Here is a 16,828-nt window from a genome sequence, read left to right as displayed (position 1 = left end):
CGTCCCCAGAACCGCTGCTCCTACTGCATTCCAAAACAGGTCTGTATGCCTCACCCCCTCCTGGCAGCTCGCACACTCAGCTCAAGATTGCACCCTAACCCTGGTGGCAAAGAACAGAACTGGTATGATAGAGTCAGGTGGCAGCATGGACCCTGGGGGTGGGAGGCGGCGCCAGGATCATGGGGGCAGCATGAGAGCCATCAAGAAAAAAGACGTTCCATGGGTTATGGGTTCAGGGAGCAGATTGCATCCCTGGGTTCGTGTGGGCAGCACTGGGTTCAGAAGAATAGCAGTGAGGTAATGGGGCAGCACCTGTCCCATCAGGGAGAGGGCACAGATGGGTTTGTGTGGGCACTGCTGAGAGCATGAGGGCAGGATTGTCATAAAGCTTCCAGAGGTCAGGACTGGGTACATGGAACAGCAGTAAGATCCTGAGAGGGCTGAGTATATGCAAGGGCTCCAAGATGGGTTGGGTTACAAAGCTGAGGAGACGTGCCAGTTCTTTCAGCCCAATCGGGCTCTGTGGGCATGTTATCAGGACAATCTGTTATTAAATACAGAATAAATTGATGGGTGGTATTAGTGTAATGACAATTGTAGGTTTCTTTAAATATCTCAATTTGGCGGTCGCTTGATACCAATTTTTCTTAACTCACTGATTGTATTAGTAGGGGAGGAGATATGCATCAGTAACCATATTTGTTAATGTAAAATCAGAATTCACAGCTTATATCTCAGTTTAATCAGCTGATCACATCATATAGAGGGTAGTTTAGACTCCTGGCAAAAGATAATAAGCATTGGCAAAGCAAGCAGGACTGGTTTTCCTGTGGTGCCAGTACAGATCAACAACACTGCAGGAAGATATGCATGCACAGACAACATACATATAGTTAACATACCATCACAGATGCTCTTGCACATGTGTGCTACCTTATGGCCCGTTATTGTAACATGGATGATTAAGTGTTGCAAAAATGTTTTAACCCCTTCGACGCTCATGACGAGCTCAGCTCGTCATGAGTTATGCCTCTCGTACGCTCATGACGAGCTGAGCTCATCATGAACCGCGGGTTTTTGAAAAACGTAGCGCACAGTGGTAAAACCGCTAGCACGCATGCGGTTAAAAGGCACATTCTATTAGATATAACATTTAAATATTTAATTTGTCTCAAATGTACAGCTATACTTCAGAATTTTCAAAAATACCACAAAATGTAATAAACGTTTAAGATGTTAGTTTTCAAGATGTCTCCTATGTTTCTATGTGGAAATACTATGATAGATAATATGGTACTTGATAATATGTGAATCTCCTCTTTACAATATTACCTTTTCCTTTACGTAATTAATAATAACTATATTTGCTGATGATATTTTTAGATATGGAGACTCCTATGTTTGGAACAAAGTTACAACGTGTATACATAATATTCTCAGTGGAAGGCGATGGATTGAACATTATGGAGAAATAACAATTAGAAACACAAAAAACTCTACCTGTACCTGCAAAATTACATTCAACCAGGTAAGAATACCAACAGTCCTATCTAAAGAGGTTTACCTAGTCTCATTGAGCCAGTAGATATATTACTAGACTCTAGGTCATTGGTATCCCAGAGGGACAGCCTTCCACATAGGGCATCAGTGTCCCTGATCTGCTTATGTTCTGCTTTTCTTTCTTCATGTAAGGATCTCAGAACATTTGGCTGTACTGACAGGTTGACCCCAGCCAGCTTTGATCCTTTTACCAAAACACCATAACATGAATCTTTTCCCATGGTAATCTTTAGCAAATTCATTGAAATGTTGAGAGTAGGATAGCTAAACAGATTGTCCTGAATGCATCTTGTTGGCACAGAATTGTTTTAGAATCTGTATGAGGACACTCCTCATTTGTCGTTCAGGCATTGAGGAGTAACTGCTAAAAGCAGGGAGGGAAATGAAAGGACCGACGCATGTAGTGACAGTGATGAGAAATAAATGTGCTAATACTTTACTTATTCTAGGGACAATCAATATTTCCAATCATTGTCTTCTACCACAACAGTTTTATTCTGAATGTTTATGTTTAACTGACTTTTGACACAGGAAAACACCCATTCGTACATAATTGGGAAGGCTTAGAGAAAGGTTCTCATTCTATGTGTCCTGTTTATACCGATAGGGTCAATAACCAAAGGTACCAGGCCCGTTGAAATTATAAGCTGTGGCAAAGATCTCTGGATGAAATACTGGGGAAAACATACATACAGTCCCTCATACAGGAATATTTCTGCCCGCAGGGTTGCTTATACTGCTGTTAACTCCAGCTTCCAAAAGATCTTTCTCTAAGTGGATAGTGTCTTACCAACTGGCCAACAAAACCCTCCTGGGCAAACCTTAGGTCCATTCTACTAGGGGAAAAGCCTCTACCACGGCTCTCCCTAGGAATGTGCCCATTGCAGAGATTTGTAAAGCTGCCACATGGTGATCAGTTCACACTTTCACTCACCATTACTGTTTGGACTCGGGCACACAGGCAGGTGCTCAGTTTGGGCAAGTCTCTCTGGGAAATGTATTTAGTTAATGCCATGTAATATGTTTTCTTTAACTGTACTTGCTGCTGTTTGCTCGTCCGCAAGGAAGTGGGTATGGGCTTGTTACTCTATTCAATGCTTATGACTATTGATGAGTATCCCCTCGAAGAGAAGGATAAGTTACTTACCGGTAATCCTAGTTCTCTTCCAGGGGTATACTCACCAAAGTCATAAGCAACCCTCCCGCCTCCCCAGACGAGCATTAACAGTACTATACTGAGTTGCTTGCATCTTATATGCTGGTTCCTACAGGTGTATACACCGTGAAAAAAAACGGACCTAACCATCACCTGTGGTGCATGATAGGAGCAGGAGGCTCCTGGAGGTCTTAAAGGCATGGTGTCCAGGTTCCTGGAAGCCTTAAAGGCAAGGTGCTAGTTTTTTTCTATACAGTGATGTTGTTTATCTATGCAGCCTCTGGGCTAATTGCCTCCTATTACATGTTTTCTCTTCTGAAAATAAAAGGTTGGTGTGGATCACTATAGCAGTGCATGTTCTCTATTACTGTATTTGCATGTGATATTATTTTCAAATTATAGAAATACATGTCATTTTGACTTCTTAGCCTATTGGATATATAATAGGCTGCATAGTTATGTGTTTATACATGTATATATGTATGTTTGGATAGTACTATGTACTTGTGATTCTATACATACACATATATATGTATTATTGTATATGCTCCGGGGTCCTGCACATGGGGGGGAGGGATTATTAAATGCTTATGAATATGATGAGTATACCCCCGGAAGAGAACTAGGATTACAGGTAAGTAATTTATCCTTTTCATCCATCAGGCTCGGATGTGCTTTGAGCATTCTATCACATTTGCAACGAAAATGTGAAAAATGTTGATGCCGTACAACTGTGTCCAGGAAATATGGACTCAGCAGGTTTAAAAAAAAAGTTTCAGGGGAGACGTGACCAACCATCATGGCCACGTGGACGTGATCCTTATTGGCTCTCCTGCATTCACTTATTAACTCAAGGCAACTGACGCCCTAAGCCGGCGAATCATGCCCTTTTTTGTGATGTGGTGTTGATGGAGAGTGGGTGGACACAGCAGGGGGCGCTTTTAAAGCCCCAGGCAGGTCGGAGAGTGACACAACAGCATCGAGCTAGAGTTGCCCAGCGGCCCATGCGGGAAGACGGCTAGCCCAGCAGGTGGAACTACAGTATCCAAACTCCTTCGCCACAGGGAGCTGAGGGTTGGTGAGGCAATGAGTGTAGGCCACAGTGAAGACACCCTCGGGTGCACCATTACCTCTGTGCGGTACAGTGTTGTGGTGCTGACGAGCCTGCGGCACCCGATGATAGTCACGTGGCCTTCCCAGACAACCTAAGGTATGACTTAAATCACTTCAGGCCAGCACCCAGACACCCCATATGGAGACTGCAAAAAGGGTCTATATAGTGTTACAAAAGGGGCCAAGCCCCACACAGACTGTGGCAAATTAATACTAACCCCGATACATGACTTTAACATGGCGGGTGCGGCAAGCTGGCAGATCCGCAGCCCATGCCTCCCGTGATGGGGCTCTGAGATTGGAGGGCTATGTTTGAGGTGGTACTGCCTCTGCCGCGGGATGCTTTCGCTGCCAACTTGCTGATGCGGGAAATATTGACGGCGGAAAGCCTGGGGGTGAACTCCTTTCAATTTTACTAGTACTCAGTACTGACACGACCGGGCACTGTATTTTCCAGCAACCTCCACTATGCTGGGGATCAGGGGACCATTTTCCGTAATGTACCTTGTTGCATCCTGTATCCCCACAGTAGTACGGCCCCAGGGGCAAGAGAGACTTTAACCATAGAGGGTTGGCCTTCTGGAACTCCTAGAGGTGCTGTAACCCGTTACAAATCACGGCATTCAAGCCCTGATCATTCATTAACCTTGCCACTGCGGCCTCAGATGAGACAGCCCTGAATGTCCAAAGGCTGTATCTTGAGCTGTGGAGCCCGTTCAACTGAGATCTCGCTTCCCCCATGGAGGTTTGTTGTTAGAGGGAGACGCAAAGATGGAATACTCGCCTCTGCAGTCCTATCAGAAGGCATGCTGTAAACGCCATGACTTCATAGCCTTCTCCTTTGAATCCATCTGTTGGCTTTGTGCCTCAGAGAAAGACATAGTCCAATAGAGCATCAAGCTATTTCACACCAGCAGAGGTGAGAGACACCTGTCCTGCTGTCCCGCCCACAATGCTGCCTCCTCCACACAGCTCTGGCTACGACTAAGATATGTATCTTCATCCATCAATGGAGATCACCCGCGCCCCCATCACCGGATGATTGAATGGTGGCAATGATACAGGTGGCGTCACACAAACATATTATCTATAACCTATAAGACCAGGCTGCGGTGTTTATGCAGGCATGGGCTACTTTCCTGAGAGATGGACCCAGAAGGGGAGGGTACCCCTGCCATCCCACATTTCCCACCCCCACTTCCTTGCATTCCACCGCGGGCACTGAGATCAGTGTCCCTATGTGCTGTGTAGGCAGACCTTTGCCATTCCTGTGTGAGGCCTCCCACTCCTCCTCCACCCACACCTTGCTGATCTCTCTTTCCCCACCACCTTCCCCTCCCGTCTCCCCTATCATCACAGCAATTTCTTTCTCCCTCATGTTGCTTTTCACTCCCATCCCTGACTCCCTCCCTCCAGTCTTTACCCCCTCCCCTGCTCCGTCTCCTGCCCTCCTTTTCTAGCCTTCCTACCTCCCCTCCCCAACCCCACTGGCATACCTCTCCTCCACCACTCCTCCCTCACCTCCCTTCCCTACCCCTGTTTCCCCAGTTTCCCAACCCCCACGCATCCCCTCCTCCTGCCCACCGCCCCACCGGACATGCAGTCAGGCAGTCCTCTCCTCAGAGGGACACCGTCTCCGTAATCCCCCTTCTTCCCCTCCGTTGACGAATGGAGCATTACCCATTCCTCTCCCATTGGAGAGCTCTATTGAAGCGGGATGCCTCATTCCCCTTTCCGATGCATGTCCTTTCCTTTCCCCAACCCTCCTTATTAGTATTTGTTAGCTATAGGGAGCAAATCCCATCTCCCCCCACAGACCGGACGTATCGACTCCTCCGTCCCTTCCACTCCGCACAGCCCCAGACAGTTGATCCAAGGGGATGTCCAACTTTGGCAACATCCGTCCCCCTTGGATTGTATGTGTGATGGGCCTTTACTTTGCAGCACTGTATCCCCCCTCCCCTGTTTCTCCGCACTCCATTGTATTACTTGGTACTTCTTGTCTATGTACCATTCTGTGAAATTGTTGTATGCTTTTGTTCCAATAAACAATTACAACACAAAATAAAAGAATAGATAGAGAAATCATGATGGCTGTCAACACTGCACATGAAGACATCCATTTGCCGAAAGGCTTTCCAGAGAAGTACTCCTAGCAGTTAAGTGCCCAAAACATACCATTTGCTCGTATTCCCAGAGTGGGGATAAAGTAATACCAAATTCAGATTGCAGGTTAGGTTTAATCCTAGCAGCACATGAGGGCTTAGCATCTGCTCATGCAGGGGTCGTGGCTACAATTTCACTATTGCAGCAATGCTAATGGTGGCCAGGTCTTTACCAACAAACTAAGGACTCTGTCCTTTAATGTAACCTCTGCCAGAAGATGAAGGGTTCCCCCGCGACACGTCCACCACAGACACATCTATTGAGCTCAGACAAGTCTCTTGCTTGTATTTATCTGGACCACTGCAGTCCCTTACAATCAGATGAGGCTTTAGGGCTGGCATGAGCTCAACTACCAATCTTCTGGTTCTTACTCTCATGATCGAAACAGCAAACCACAGGGCCTCCAATTTATACACCTGCTTCGTCGACTTAAAATCTGCATTCGACACAGTCCAAAGAGGCCTCTTACAGGCAAAAATGGCCAGACTGGGTGTACCCCCAAACCTTCTTTAATGCCATCATCAATTTATACACAGATACCTGGGTTCAAATTAAAATAGGAAAGGGCGATAGAATGACCAGAAAGATCCCCACATCGATAGGTCTTAAAAAGGGATGTGTCCTCTCCCTTTGCCTTGTCAATATTTAGACTCTCATCGGTTTGCAGTGCCAAATAACTGCCCTACACAGCATAACCGATTCCTTGGGCCTGAAGCTAAATTACACCAAAACCAAAGTCATCTCCTTCTTGCCAAAAAATAGACAGCAACATTGTAACTTCAAATGGAAAGCTACCAGAAATAAGATTGACCAGGTTAGCACCTATAAATATTTTGGGTGGAAATTGACTCTCGATTACATTAAAAAAATTACCTTGCTCAATGACGGGCCTTAGCAAACAAGCTGTTCTTCGCCCTCAACTTAAAAACAAAAAGATAGGGAGCTTGTCTCAGTCATATCTACTGCAAATCATCGGAGCCAAATTCTTACCATCATTGACCCATGGCTCAGACCTCCTTAAGGGCAAAGACGCAATGACTTTTAACATTCTTCAGTCCGCCTTGCTCGAAAGCATCTACTGCATACCACGACACACCTGCCAAGATCAAGTGCACCTGCAATTTGGGCTCCTGCACCAGCATCAGTTGAGAATGGCTGCCATCCTCAAATTGGGATGGAAGTTGAGAACCGCCCCACCTGAGTCCTTGGCCACCTTCCGCTGGTCCAAAATGGAAAGCCAGCACATGATTAAAAGCAACAGGCCAACAGTACTCCGCCAAGCTTTGACATCCCTCAATCTACACGAGATCTGGGAGCTAAATATCAGCCGTGCAGCATTAAAACAAATTGCCAACAAAGCTGCCAAGCAAAAATCATGGTCTCTTGACAAAGCAGAACTGGCAGGCAAACAACACCGCTGGTCAGTCTTACAATCATATAGCACTTGGGGGCCCCAACCATACTTTACGTGTCACATCTTACAAACCATTCAGCATTTTTTTTATCAACACAAATGGGAGCCTTTCCTTCAAAAAATCAGGTTCCCCCCTGGGTACAAAGATGATTGAACAGTTCTGCTGATTCTGTGCTAAATCAGAGGAAAGCCTACTACACTTCCTGTGCATATGCTCTGCAGAGACTACCCTGTTTTGGGCCCTCAATATAAGATCATGCTGTACTGCAGTGCTGACATTACTGGACTGTAAATCAATCCAGCTCTCTTGTAGGGCCGCTAAGTTCTTGCTACAAGTGTAAAAACTATTAACGTCCATTCTGTCACTCTAGATGAACAATGGCCGCTGTGGGGTAGGGAATCTTCAGACAAAAATGCTGGCATTCGTCGGTTAAACTGTGCGCCCACTTTCCATCATCTCCTAAAAATCTTGCTATCAATCTCCATGGGATCACCCGCGCACCGAGCACTTTATGTAGTATTGTTTTTAGGCTATTGCTTCTGAACCACAGGAATTTTTTTTTAACCTACGTTGCTTTCTCTTGGCATGTCTTTTATGTCAGATTTGTATGGCTTAGAATTGCAATGATTTTAATTAATCGGCAAAAAATAAAATACTACTACTAGATGGGGCTTACAAATACATCTTGGTTGCAGTGGATGCCTGTTCTCCATTCGCAAGGGTTGGCCACAGTGATCGACTGACCCCGGAACTGATATCAAAGACTTGCAAGTCTTCATCGGGACATACACATTTGGCACGGTCCACTCGGACCAGGGGCCGGCTTTGGCCTCTAAGTTTTATAAAGACACCTTGGAAAAATTGGGTGTGACAATGCTGTAATCCTCCCCCTTTGATCCCGAGGGAAAGTCTGTAGTGAAGAGAAACAACCAGGATTTAAAGCAGTCTTTATAGTGAGGGTTTTAGGCTCAGGTCGCAGTTGAGTCTATCACCTAAATGGGGTCCAAAGAGCACTACACAATCTGCCTAGAAAATTCCTGGGTGGACGGATTCCCTATGAAATCCTGTTTGGGGTTAAGAGGTGGGTACCTGACCTCGACAGTCCCAGCACAGTGGCGGCAGAAACACCCTTTGACATCAATGAACGTTTGACAGTTTTACAGGAACTGAACAGTTTCTGGGATACGCAGAGCAATGCCCAAAGAAAAACGCTCTGCCACTGAAGAAGCGAAGGAAACACTAGCAACCTCTGGCTGGATCCCCAAGATTGGTGAAATGGCCAGGGAGAAAATTGTGGAAATGAAAACATTTGGGCGATCTTACAGAGCGCCTGTCCTGGCTGTTAAAGGTACCAGAGCTGTATATTTATCGCCCCTTGCTAGTTGCAAAACAAGAGAGTTGTGTATATAGTTCTCGACATACTGCATCATGTGGCTTGTTCTTCACAGTAGGCCACATGGGCCCCTGACTCCTGAGTAGTTAGCTGTCTCCTCCCACTGCTATACTTGAAATCCCAAAGTATGTTTTGATAAGCGATGAAGCTCCTACTCCCTGGCCGGGGATAATAAATAATGAAGTATCTCTTCTACCTGCTATATGAACAACAGCTATACATACAACTTGTACAGAAACATAGATTTCTATTCAGAAACCACACTGATGCGTCTATGTTAATATACCACAATTTGAATCAACTCCCAAGTTCTACACAGACTCCAGAGCTGCCAAAAATAGATTGAATAGCCTCCGGCTACTTTATTGACTTTGAGTTCTCGTCAGGTTTATCGGAGCCACTACCACCCCCAATTCCACCTCTACGAGATAGATTGTGTATACTCTACTTTTGGATGAAGAAGGTGTGCTTTGTTCCTCTATGGCCATGCCTGTGAATTACAATTTCCTTACTTTTCCTCATCCTGTGGATTGGTTTTGTGACAGTCTTTTTCTTGCTTCTGAATGGAGACTATCTTCCAGAATGCTCTTCTATACAATTGGTGAACCTGGTTTTAACATCTCATTCTCCATCACACAAAGTAATAAGAGACCTTTCCTTAGTGAACATCTGTGCTGTTCCTGTTCCGAATGGAGTTGTTTGGGATAGGGCATTGTGTGATATATTTGGACTAACTGAACTTTTGCAAATAGCATATGTGTTCCGCATTTCTTTAAATGATATTAACACCCCTAGTACTGTCTCGGATGATTTGGACATTGATACAGTGCATAAAGTGCTAGAAGATCTAGAGTAATCCACTGTTTTCAGTTCTGAGGATATGTATGAAGGAATAACTGATAATGACGAAATGTTCTCTTCTCAACATTTTGGTAATCATTTCCTGCATAAAGCAAGTACTCTACTAGCTGTGTTTAATTACATGCAATGGGAACACAGCCCTACACCACCACGGGGTTGGTCACACAAGTTTGCAAAAAAGTTAGCATATTTTTCTGGTCATACCACAGACAAGGGGTCATAATAATGTAGGCTCTGACCAACACCAGCAAAGAAAGTATGCTTACTGATACAAGGCTGATATATTCCAAATCTTTTCTTTTCCAGCTGTCTACACAAAGGCTTGACTTTTTAAGGGACACTGTTGATTGAAAATCAAATTAGGGAAAAAAAGATTAGCAAGTTCAGGGAAATTAGACTCTATTTAGAGCATGCCAAATACCACATCAACTAATATTCTTGAACAAAACAGTGCGTCAAACACCATGTCTTGGCCTGGCTAAGATAAAAGTTTTAAATACACCAAACATTCCCACATTTGCATGTTTTGCGAACTGGCACCGGTTCACAAATTACACGGAGGAAACATTTGACACAGTGTTTCGCAACGGTTCATACAATTCTTCAGGAACAAATCAGGGGGGGAGGGTTAGTGTGGCTGTTACATACTAACGAATGTCATGCATGTTTTCTGGGTTCAAGATCAGCAGGCCTTAAAGACGTTATGCGCAGAAACAACACTTTGGGTGGTAGCAATTTACAGTGTTGGGATATTTTGCCTAAAAACCTCAACACCGGTTCAGGTTAAACTAAAAATATCCCTTGTTTATCTTTCTGATCACATGGGACTACATAACTTGTTATGAGGTCTTCAAAAACCATATAAAAAGTGCTTCTTATATGCAATATATAATGAAGTCTGGAGGTTTCCCAACAGGAGGCCGCTGAGAGACTGCGCGCAATTAACAGGGCAAATTTAGAAAGGGCTCTTCAGTAGTAGATAATGGTATGACTACCCTGTCCACTAGGATATGCTATTTGGGTAACTTTGTATCATCGGCAATAGACATTATACAACATGATATGTCCACTTTACAACACAAGCAGTCACAGCTTAGAGCAACTATGTTACTGAGCTGGACTCTTCAGACACTTCGTGCTAGTCACGTACTATGGCAACACCTTAATGCCACATACTTGTTTTTACCTTACAACTTAACAAAACAACAGACCATCATGGCAAGAAAGGACGCAACATTCACCATGTTAACTCTAGAAAAGTTGGAGAAACTGCCATTCACTGTTTCAGAAGTACCTTCTACGGATTGGTTAATCCATGGGTTTATTTCTCTGCCTATCTCAACACTTCGCTTCCAATACTGTTTAGAAAACCACCAAGTAGGCAGATACGAAGCACTAGGAGAAGGATATGTGCATGAGTCATAGATCTTACCATTTAGATATCACTGTAGGAATGATGAGACTCAAGTCTTTCTTAGCGGGTCAAAGTCAAGTGAAGTCAAAAATGTATTTATTGCCCAATTAAAACTATTTGCAATATATCACACTTTAAAATGCAAGGGAATGATTAAATAACAGTTATAACTCTTTTCTTTTTGTAGCAAAACATAAAACAGTATAAAAGTTAGATAATTAATTAATTTAAAAGACATCACTGAGTTGTCACTTCTTTTGTACAGATCGAGTATATTTTTGTGCAATTGTCTGATTCATTAGCTTTGTCCAGTCTGGAGCGAACGTCCTGCATGTATCTCTTAATTCTGGCCAGATCAGTTGTTAGTGTGCGATCAAATATAGCTGTAACTGCCTCTTTTGTCGTTCGAACACCTTTGTGTAACCATATGGGTTTTAGTAGCTTCAGCTGGGATTGTAAGAGCCCCGTGCAACAGCACATCAAATGTAGCAGTGATTCTGTTTTGAAATCGCATATTCTGCATCGATTTTTTTCCCCCAAGGTTTTCCAACTCTGGTTTAGCTCTTTTATAGGGAGAGGTACAAGTCTAGCCCAATGGATGTGTTTTTAGGGCCTTTATCCCAAGTGCTTGATCAAGATAGGGCTGAAGTTTGTATTCCTTGTAGGTTGCTATCACCCAAGATTGGCCTCTTCCTTTTTCAAGATTTGTTAAATTGATTTCTCTTGACAATCGATAGCAATGTTTGTTTATTGCGTTTTTGATAATCGGATAGGTTATGCCCCCCTGGCTCCAATTTTGAATTGCCAAGCCTAAAACTTCTACTGCTTCCTGCAGATAAGCCATCATAAATGGGTTTTAACCTGCTCTTCAAGCTCCCGTCCGGCGCTTTAAGTACAGTATTTTGCATGCGCGCCTAGGCATTCTTTGCTCTGCTGCACCAGGCCAAATTCCAGGCGAATCCCGCTATTGCGTGTGTATTTTGGTAATTTGAAAATACTTTTATGCGCCCGACACTGTGCTTTATCCATCATAGCACTCATTTTGCCTGGGAAAGCCTGCTGGGCGTATCCCGCAACTCCCCTTATTTTTGCTTGTACTACCTTTCTGATTGGAATGGTGGTGGGGCTCTGCATTTATTCCTGTAGTTTGCACAAAGTGTATATTGTTGATTCAGCCTTAGATTCCATTTTATGTTAGTGCATATTAGCTTTTCCTAAGTCGCTCAACCAGCACCCAAGGTAGTTGTAGAACTTTGATACAGTTATTGTCTCCTTTCCCAGGTGCCATTTTAGGAATGTTTTTCTTTTACAATTACAGAAGATAAGAACTTTGGTCTTTTCTGGATTTATCTTTAATTCATTGCTCAAATTGTAGGCATTTAGAGCACTGAGGGCTTTTTTTAAGTCTATTTTCGTATGATCCGTCACAACAAGGTCATCAGCATATTGTAAGATTTGAATTTTGCTGACACCTATTTTCGGGACTGCTAGGTTTGCACTTTGTATCATCTTACCCAGATCCGCAGTGTATAAATTAAAAAGTGTTGGGGCAAGTACGCATCCCTGTTTTAAGACCCTATTTGTGAAACACTTTTTTGTTGTGATGTTGTTTGCCAGTTTAACTCTGATCCAAGTCTTACTATATAGTGAGATAATTGCATTAACTAGGCCAGAAGGAATTTGGCAGTTGTGCAATTTGGACCAAAGCTTTTCACGCGGCACTCCATCAAACGCTGCTGAATAATCTATGAAGCAAGCATAGACTGGTTTATTTTCCCTGCAATTGGCTTGCTGACCTAAATAAGATATTGCCGTAATGTTGTCAATAGTCGAGCAGCCTTTGCGGAACTCTGTTTGGTAGAAGGGGAGGATTTCATTGTCTTCAACCCATCTGGTTAATTCTGTCAGCAAGGTATTTGCGTAGGCTTTCCCTTCGTTGTCCAGCAGGGCTATTAATCTATAGTTTTTTGGTTCTGTGTTATCGCCCTTCTTGAATATGGGCTGTAATTGACCCAACGCCACGAGTCTGGCACTTTGCCCTGTAATCGGCATTCGGTGAATAGGCCGGATAGGACTATCCCCCAGAAATTTGGATCTTCCCTGAACATGGCAGCCGGGAGACCGTTGTCCTGGTGCCCCATCTTTCCTTATCTTTTTAATCACTTTTTATACGGCTATCACGTCCTGGTCTTTAAGCATGGCTGTGTTCGCAGGATTTGTGGGTTCCGCATCGTTGTTTATGTTCTCTGTATACACCATAGCGCTTACAAATGTACTGCTTTCTTCCTTGTCTGCGTATGTTGTGTCTACGAGTGTCACCCATGCGTCGGCGTGAACGGAGTTACTCCAAGCTACTCTATTATTGTCTAGCTCTGCTATATATTGCCAGAGTTGTTGTTGTTTGTGAGGTTTAGTTAATTTGTGGATTTTGATCCACTCTTCTTCAAGCCTATTTTGCTTGATTGTCCAGAGCAGGTGTCTCTGTTCTTTGTGTAGTTCTTTATACTTATCCCGTGTATTTTTCGAGCTGGCGATTTTATATGCTCTTTTTGCCCTTCTTAAATTTCGAGTTAAATCAGCCAATTTTTTATAGTTGACCGTTGATTGTGAAATGGTTTCCTTAGGGTTGGGCTTAGCTTTCTTCAGGCATGTTTTCAGGTCATTTGTCCACTCTGACCAATTTTCCCTATTTGGTGCTACGCCTGAGTTGTTCCCTGTGTGTTCTTGTTTTTCTTTCCAATGTTTTAGGGCCGTCACCTGATGGGTGTTCCATTTTATTCTTCTCACCAGAACATGTTCTTCGGCCCCTGTTGATTTAGAGACTGTTGTAATTTTTTCTCGTTCTTTGATAGTGACATTGAGCTCTACCTGGAGTAATGCATGATCGCTTGTGTTGTCTGTCTTCATTTCAAAATCCTCAATTTGGGGACTAGCTGGTCACATAGAAAAATATAATCAATTGTGGAGCTGTTCTTAAATGTAGTTCTCATTTGAATGTTTAGTTCTGACCTTTTATGTAAGTACTCAGCTGAAGTAAGGTCGTAATCCAATAAAAAGTTATTAAAAATTATTTCGGCTCTAGTTAGGTAATTCCTTTCGGATTGATGTATTCCTAAGTGGTGCAAGTTGAAGTCACCCGCAAGCAGTTTCGCCGGAGACTGATATGTGCATAGAATTTCCTGCATTGTTGTAATGATATGTTGTGTAGCCTTTAGTTTCCATTGGGCTGATGTATTTAAATATACATGAATTATAAGCAAAGAAACAATGTTTTCCTTCCCGCTTTTTCCTTCTATTAACAGTGCTTGTAACATATTTGAATTTGTGTTTATATTCCTGACAGTTAGTTGTTTTGCATGTTTAACAGAAATCGAGATCCCACATGATGGTCTTCCATAACGGTTGTGTTTGGTGGCAAGTTGGTGGAAACCCGCATACCCTTCCAAGTGTACCGGTTCAATGGCCCAGGTTTCTTGTAGGCATAAGATGTCGCCCTCTAGCAATTTGTTTTTTGCTGTCACTTGTTTAAGGGTTTTATGTAGACCAGCCACATTTCAGGAGACAAATTTGAGACTTTGGTGTATTTTTTACCTCGTTTGCTAGTGTTTCCCTCTGTTAACGGGTTTGTTCTGGACTTAGCTTTAAAAGCATTCGAAGAGTCCACCTTCTACACTTTGGCATCAGGTATAGTGAGTGTCACTGTAATTACCATTGTAATTCTCCCTCCATTGGGTTGTTTGGGGTGCCTCTTCTTTTATAGTTCAATGTGTAGTTGCTTCCCCCTGGGTACCTACAATGATGCTTAGGTTAATATCATTCTGTTCTAGTTGTTTGTTCGAGGTGCCTTTCAGTATAATGCGCGAGTGTTGCTTTACTTTTTTTATTTCATTGGCCATGTTTGATAATTCAAGTAAAATTTGTGGGTATTTTTCTTGCTCAGGTGTTGTGACTGCTATACCCCAATTTTTAAAGGTTTCGATTTCCAAGAGGACGGCTTCAGCGATATAATGATTTATCCACGTCACTAACGTGTTTTCCTGGTTGGGGTTTTCGTACCTTGATTCGAAATGAACACTCTCCATATCAGCACTTGTTATGTTTGACAACGAAGGAATGTGTTGTAGGAGCCTTAGTAGGTTGCTCCTATTTATGATGACATGTCTGCTCTTTGATTTATAAGATGGCTGGAAGACGCTTCGTCATGCGTCTCTTCTATCGGCCGGGTATGAATTGTTGAAAGTTGTGTTGCGCGGGGATTTAGTTACATCGAGCTTAGTCTCAACTGAAGGCTTAGATGTAGCCACTAGCAGTTGGGTATTTCCTTCCCCCATTTTGTTTTTGGGATATTCTTTTAGTATTTTATCCAGGCTGATTGTTGTTGTGTCCTTGAGATCCCTCTTTGCTGCCTCTTCTTGCTTGGATTTCTTCTGAGTTTCTCTAATGGCCAGATGTTCAACTTTCTTCTGCTTTTCTCTAGTCGCTGGTTTAATTCACCGTCACCTGCTCGTTACCTGATTGTTTGTTTACTTTTGTTTGTTTGGAGAAAATTGGGTATGGTTTTTATTTGATTGCTGGTCCTGTTTCTGATTAAATGTTGTTGCTGGTTCGTTTAAGCCATGTGTATTCTGTCCCCAGCTTCTCTTTAGTTGTGTTGTCTTCTCAGCTTTTTTTGTTTCTTTAGTTTTATTTTCATACGTCTGATCATGTTTAATTGTGTTAATTGAGTTAAAGCTCCTTCTTTTTCCTCCAGATTTAAATTTTCTATGGTAACTGTTGATTGATTGGCCTGGACTGAGTCAGTAACTACGCTTACTTTATTTGGTTTATCTTCTCTGTCAGTTTTCTGAGGACATACTAGAATATTATGGGGCTTATTGTCTTTGATTGCCCTGGTTTTTAGGTCCTCGATAAGGGTAGTCAGAACGTCCGGAATTGTTGCCAGTTTGTCAATTGTTGGGCAGCAGGCACATTCCGTGTTTTATGTGGTCGCGTAGGCCTGAGCTTGCTTGATTAGAGAGTTGAGATCAGCCAGTTTTTGGTCAATCCCTGAAATTGCAATGGCCATGATGTTTAGCAGATCGACTTGCACAGCCATCTTATTTGAGTGGTAGTTTAGTGCGTCCAAGGTTAGTTGTGATGTTTTGAAGAAGATGTCCCATATTGTCCCTGAGTCGTTGATGATGCTATTTTAGCTTTTAGTGCTGGCTCGTGGGTGTCAAAGCTTTGGTTGATATTTGCTATTTTATTATTGGAGATGATTTTACAGATTGTAAGGTTGCTGCTAGTGCTTTGATGTTCTGATCTGCTTCCTCATGGTATGCTTGCTTAGGTATTTGGTTAAGAATTTTTACCTGGACCTCTATTGGTTGTTGAGCCTTGGTGCTGGTACAATGTTCTTGTCCTTATGCCCAAGAGCTTTAATGTTCTGATCTGTATCCTCATCGTATGCTTGCTTTGCTGTTTGATTAGGAGTTTGGTTAAGAGTTTTTACCTGGGCCTCTATTAGTTGTTGAGCCTTGGTGCTGGTGCAACGTACTTGCGCTTTTTGCCCGAATGAACTATCAGGCACCTCATGTGGGCATTCTGTCACTGCGGCGATTGTTCTCTAGATGTAGTTAGCTAGAGATCTGTTATGGACCCCCATGATATATCATGACGTTCCATTGGTTCTTGATGTAGCATATGCTTTGTTGGGCCCATAGCAGTTCTTGGGTCTTTTACGTTGTCCAGGGCCTTTATATCATATACAC

The 16,828-nt window shown here is 43.1% G+C and overlaps 1 protein-coding gene across 2 annotated transcripts in view; it reads left to right on the top strand.

Moving 5' to 3' along the window:
- Positions 1-16,828, top strand: part of OSBPL6 (oxysterol binding protein like 6) — a 755,438-nt gene that overhangs the window by 632,744 nt on the left and 105,866 nt on the right. For both annotated transcript variants that reach the window (XM_078681507.1, XM_078681506.1), the window contains one exon: positions 1,384-1,528. In XM_078681507.1, the coding sequence (XP_078537633.1) occupies positions 1,384-1,528 (145 nt within the window). The remainder of the gene's footprint in view (positions 1-1,383; positions 1,529-16,828) is intronic.

This window comes from Lissotriton helveticus, chromosome 3_1, assembly GCF_964261635.1.
Source record: "Lissotriton helveticus chromosome 3_1, aLisHel1.1, whole genome shotgun sequence".
In the NCBI taxonomy this organism is placed as follows: Eukaryota; Metazoa; Chordata; class Amphibia; order Caudata; family Salamandridae; genus Lissotriton; species Lissotriton helveticus.
Note: the sequence above shows the minus strand (reverse complement) of the source record. Positions and strands in the feature narration are given on the sequence as shown.